The sequence below is a fragment of the Schistocerca cancellata genome, chromosome 1 (genome assembly GCF_023864275.1).
Source record: "Schistocerca cancellata isolate TAMUIC-IGC-003103 chromosome 1, iqSchCanc2.1, whole genome shotgun sequence".
NCBI classification, from domain to species: Eukaryota; Metazoa; Arthropoda; class Insecta; order Orthoptera; family Acrididae; genus Schistocerca; species Schistocerca cancellata.
This window is the reverse complement of record NC_064626.1, coordinates 379907330-379913334: the sequence shown is the minus strand read 5'-3', so window position 1 is coordinate 379913334 and position 6005 is coordinate 379907330. Positions and strand designations below refer to the sequence as shown.

The following is a 6005-nucleotide window of genomic DNA, read 5'->3' as shown; positions in this document are numbered from 1 at the left end:
GAAATATTACTTTGCAAACTTTCAATCCAATCTGCCATCACAACTAAGTCATCCGCATATGCAAGACAGCTTATTTTGTGTTCACATATCTTATTCTCACCCAGCCAGTCTATTGTTGCCCTGTATGATGAAAATCTGATCAATGCAGTCAGAGACAGGCACTGCAAACCAAACCTAATCAAATATAAGATGCTCAATTTCAAGTGCTGCTTAACAACCTTGTGTGTGAATGTGTGTAGGCATGTGAAATGTTTTTGGAAGTAATTTTGAAATGTACCTCATACATTTCTTTTGTACTGTTGGTGTTTTGGACAACATCTAACAATAAAATATTAAAAGCATAAAAATAACTTTATTTAAATGCAGATATCACAGCATTTCCATTTTATAACACAATGACACATCAAAAATATTTTTGGTCCTTTTCCCACAACTCTTCCAAAATCACGTCAACATCAGATGATGGGAATCTATCAATAAATGATTCAATGAGACCTTCATGTGATGCGTCATATGTTTTCAGTGACACCTTTTCATCTGGAAAATGGAAGTTACAATCAGTGTTACAATATATGACACAAAAAATTATACCAAATCTAAATCAATTTCCATTGAAAAATCCATAAAATATAATTTATTCCCTTAAATAATTTAGTATTGAGCAAGCAGTAAAGGAAACAAAAGAAAAATTTGGAGTAGGAATTAAAATCCATGGAGAAGAAATAAAAACTTTGAGGTTCACCGATGGCATTGTAATTCTGTCAGAGACAGCATAGGACCTGGAAGAGCAGCTGAACGGAATGGATAGTGTCTTGAAAGGAGGATGTAAGAAGAAAATCAACAAAAGCAAAATGAGGATAATGGAATGTAGTCTAATTAAAGTGGATGATGCTGAGGGAATTAGATTAGGAAATGAGTTTTGCTATTTGCGGAGCAAAATAACTAATGATGGTCGAAGTATAGAGGATATAAAATGTAGACTGGCAATGGCAAGGAAAGCGTTTTTGAAGAAGAGAAATTTGTTAACACTGGGTATAAATTTTGGTGTCAGGAAGTCTTTTCTGAAAGTATTTGCACGGAGTGTAGCTATATATGGAAGTGAAACATGGACGATAAATAGTTTGGACAAGAAGAGAATAGAAGCTTTCGAAATGTGGTGCTACAGAAGAATGCTGAAGATTAGACGGGTAGATCACATAACTAATGAGGAGGTATTGAATAGAACTGGGGAGAAGAGAAATTTGTGGTACATTTTGACTAGAAGAAGGGATCGGTTGGTAGCACATGTTCCGAGGCATCAAGGGATCACCAATTTAGTACTGGAGGCCAGCGTGGAGGGTAAAAATCGTAGAGGGAGACCAAGAGATGAATACACTAAGCAGATTCAGAAGGATGTGGGTTGCACTAGCTACTCGGAGACGAAGAAGCTTGCACAGGATAGAGTAGCATGGAGAGCCGCATCAAACCAGTCTCTGGACTGAAGACCACAACAATAACAAAATAATTTAGCCACTGAAGAGCCAAAAGGCGGAGGCAGTCCAGCAAAATCTGGATCACCATGGGTGGACTCCTACAACTACAGAGGGGTGGGTGGCTCACTGCAGAGTTAAAAACCATAGGTCAACCTAGTATGGCCAATACAAAGACAGCAGAGTATGTTAGATTCCTGCACAGAGAGGCATAGGGAAAAGTGCCACATGGTGGGAGTCTCCTTGATGGCATGAAGTTTATTAGACAGGGAGGGTAGATTCCCAACAGTCAGCTCATGACTGAGCCAAAAGGAATTTGATGTAAAGTCGCAAATCCGCCCCCAAAATGGCCACAGAAAACAGGGGTAAGTGGTCACTTCCCCACGCAGATGTGCAGCAAGTTCATTACTTGGGATACTTATGAGGCCAGGAACCCAAAGGAAATCAACCAAACAAGCAGCATCGCCAAGATCAGTGAGAAGGTTGTGGATGGCAGAGACCATGGGATGGCAGAGACCATGGGGTTGCAGCAATAACACTGAGCGATAGCCTGAAGGCTATTCATTGAGTCCGTACATAACAAAAGTTGAGTGAGGGAGGACTGTTTAAGAGAGCCTGATAGGTGGCCACCAATTCTGCAGTAAACACCAAACATGTGGCAGGAAAGAGACAGTGTTCCTTGCCAAGAGAAGACATGAAGGCATAACCCATATGATCTGATGATTCAGAGCCATCATTCTAAAAAACGATGGCATCCTGAAATTCCCATAAGAACATTCGGGGAAGGGGGGGGGGGGGGGGGACGACGACGACGACGACGCCCTACAGAACACCATTGGAACAATGGAGCTTTTAGTCCTCGAAAGAGATCCTTCAGAATCCATGGCTGAGGAACTAACCAAGGGGAGGTGGTCGGGAGAGAACGTGGGGAAGAGGACAAGGAGGGGAAATGGAAGCTATAGTATGAGAAGTGAGACAGAGCCCAAACGATAAACCCACCTGAGGGAAGGCTGTGATGACCCGAAGTTGAGAAAAAAATAGAATACGAACAGTGAGCAGGGGAAGAATGGATAGTGATAGCATAAGAAACCAGGAGCTGGGACCACCAAACTGAAACGGAAGGGATCCCAGTGTCAACCAGAGGACTATCGATAGGGCTAGTGCAAAAAGGCACCAGTGGCTAAAAGGATACCATGACGGTGAACTGTAACCAAGATGAGCAGTGTGGAAGGAGCAGCTATCTCATAAACTTAGAAGATGCTGAATTGCGATAGACAGAACAAAATGATTCACTCAATTATAGCTTTCGGCTATAAGGCCTTTGTCAGCACACACACACACACACACACACACACACACACACACACACACACACACACACACACACCTGCAGTCTCAGACAGCTGAAACCATACTGCGAGCAGCAGCACCAGTGCATGATGGGAGAGGCGACTGGGTGGGGGGAGGGATAGTATGGTGGGGGTGGCAGACAGTGAAGTGCTGCAGTTTAGACAGAGGGCAGGAGAGAAGGTGAGGAGGGGGGTTAGTAGCGGAAAGGAGAGAAAGAAAATAATAAAACTAGGTGTGGTGGTGAAATGACAGCTGTTTAGTGCTGGAATGGGAACAGGGAGGGGGCTGGATAGGTGAGGACAGTGACTAACGAAGGTTGAGGCCAGGAGGATTACGGGAATGTAGGGACGTATTGTAGGGAAAGTTACTATCTGCCAAATTCAGAAAAGCTGGTGTTGGTGGAACGGATCCATATGGCACAGGATGTGAAGTAGTCATTGAGATGAGGGATATCATGTTTGGCAGCATGTTGAGCAACAGGGTAGTCCACTTGTTTTTTGGCCACAGTTTGTTGGTGGCCATTCATGTCAGCTTGTTGCTAGCCATGCCTACATAGAATGCAGCACAGTGGTTGCAGCTTAGCCAGTAGCTCACACGATAACTGGTTTCACAGGTGGCCCTGCCTTTGATGGGATAGGTGATGTTAGTGAACAGATAGGAGCAGGTGGTGGTAGGAGGATGTATGGGACATGCCTTGCATCTAGGTCTATTACAGGGGTATGAGCTATGAGGTAAGGGATTGGGAGGAGGGGCCATGTAAGGATGGACAAGTATATTGTGTAGGTTCGGCCAACGGTGGAATACCAATACCACTGTAGGAGGGGTGGGAAGGATAGTGGGCAGGAAATTTCTCGTTTCAGGGCACGGCGAGAGGTAATCAAAACCCTGGCGGAGAATGAAATTCAGTTGCTCTATTCCTGGATGGTACTGAGTTACGAGGGGAATGCTCCTCTGTGGCCGTACTGTGGGACTTTGGGAGTTGGCGGTGGGAAACTGGAAAGATAAGGCATTGGGGATTTGTTTTTGTACAAGGCTGGGAGGATAATTACAGTCAATGAAGGCTTCAGTGAGACCCTCGGTATATTTTGAGAGGGACTCTCCATCATTCCCCAAATCCCTCAACATGCCAACTAACCTTACATCTGCAAACAGAACAGCAGTCCACCATCTAAAAATGGATCCCGACCTTATAATTCTACTTGCAGACAAAGGCTCCTCCAACATTGTTTTGAACCGCAAGGATTACCTTTTGGAAGTACTCCGTCAGCTGTCAGATACTTCCACCTACAAACCTTGCCACAATTCCAGTAATCCAGCAGGATCTCCAGCCACTACTCTAATCCTTAGCCCCAGCCCAGAACCTCTCCCCAGAATCCATCTCTCTACTTACGCCTACCACTCCCTGCACTCCCACCTGCTATAAGCTTGCTAAGGTCCATAAACCCAACCACCCAGGATGACCCATTGTGGCCAGTTACTGTGCCCCCACTGAGAGAATCTCTGCTCTCGTAGACCAACACCTTCAACCTATTACCTGGAACCTATCCTCCTATATAAAAGATACCAACCATCTCCTCCACAGACTCTCCACAGTTCCTATCCCTTTACCACAATGTGCCCTGCTCATCACTATTTATGCCACCTCCCTGTAAACTAACATTCCTAATGCCCATGCCTTACTGCTATTGAACACTATCTTTCCAGACTCCCTATGGATTTCAAACCAACAACCTCCTTCCCAGTCGCCATTACCAACTATATCATCACCCACAATTACTTCTCCTTTGAAGGCATTACCTACAAACAAATCTGGGGTACGGCTATGGGCACCCGCATGGCATCATCCTATGCCAATGTATTCATGAGCCATCTAGATGAATCCTTCCTAAAAACCCAGAATCCTAAATCCTTCACCTGGTTCAGATTCATTGATGACATCTTTGCTATCTGGATTGAAAATGAGGACACCCTATCCACATTCCTCCAGAACCCTAACAACTTCTCCCCCATTTGTTTCACCTGATCCTCCTCAACTCAACAAGCCACCTTCCTAGATGTTGACCTCCACCTCAGAGATGGCTACAGAAGTACCTCCATCCATACCAAACCTACTAACCACCAGCAATACCTCCACTTTGACAGTTGCCTCCCATTCCATACCAAGAGGTCCCTTCCATACAGCCTAACCACCTGTGGTCGTTGCATCTGCAGTGACGAGCAGTCCCTCTCAAAATGTACCGAAAGTCTCACTGAAGCCTTCACTGACCACAATTATCCTCCCAACTTTGTATAAAAACAAATCCCCAGTGCCTTATTTTTCCAGTCTCCCACCCCCTGTCAAAGTCCCACAGTCTGGCCACAGAGGAGCATTCCCCTCGTAACTCAGTACCATCCAGGAATGGGGCAACTGAATTACATTCTCCGCCAGGGTTTCGATTACCTCTCACCGTGCCCTGAAATGAGAAATGTCCTGCCCACTATCCTTCCCACCTCATACAGTGATTTCCGCCGTCCACCGAACCTACACAATATACTCATCCATCCTTTTCAACCCCTGCTCCCAGTCCCTTACCTCATGGCTCATACCCCTGTAATAGACCTAGATGCAAGACTTGTCCCATACATCCTCCTACCACCACCTACTCCTGTCCTAACAACACCTATCCCATCAATGGCAGGGCTACATGTGAAACCAGTCATGTGACTTACAAGCTAAGCTGCAACCACTGTGCTTCATTCTATGTAGGCATGACAAACAAACAAACTGTATGTCAGCATGAATGGCCACCAACAACTTGTGGCCAAAAAACAAGTGGACCACCCTGCTGCTGAACACACTGTCAAACATGATATCTCTCATCTCAATGACTGCTTCACAGCCTGTGCCATATGGATCCTTCCCACCAACACCAGCTTTTCTGAACTGTGCAGGTGGGAACTTTCAATGCAATACATCCTACGGTTCCTGGCCTCAACCTTCGTTACTCACTGTCCTCACCCATATAGCCCCCTCCTGTTCCCATTCCAGCACTACACAGGCGTCATTTCACTGCTATATCCAGTCTATTAATTTCTTTTTATTTCTCTCCTTTCCACTACTAACCCCCCACCCCACCTTCTCTCCTGCCCTCCGTCTAAACTGCAGCACTTCACTGCCCGCTACCCCCACCATACTATCCCCCTCCC

General features: G+C 45.4%; 1 protein-coding gene across 3 annotated transcripts in view; it reads right to left on the bottom strand.

Moving 5' to 3' along the window:
• Positions 1-332: 332 nt before the first annotated feature.
• The window catches only part of LOC126175027 (dipeptidyl peptidase 3), a 134010-nt gene continuing 128337 nt past the window's right edge, over positions 333-6005 (bottom strand). For all 3 annotated transcript variants that reach the window (XM_049921545.1, XM_049921537.1, XM_049921531.1), the window contains exon 15: positions 333-537. In XM_049921545.1, the coding sequence (XP_049777502.1) occupies positions 404-537 (134 nt within the window). In that variant the 3' untranslated portion in view covers positions 333-403. The remainder of the gene's footprint in view (positions 538-6005) is intronic.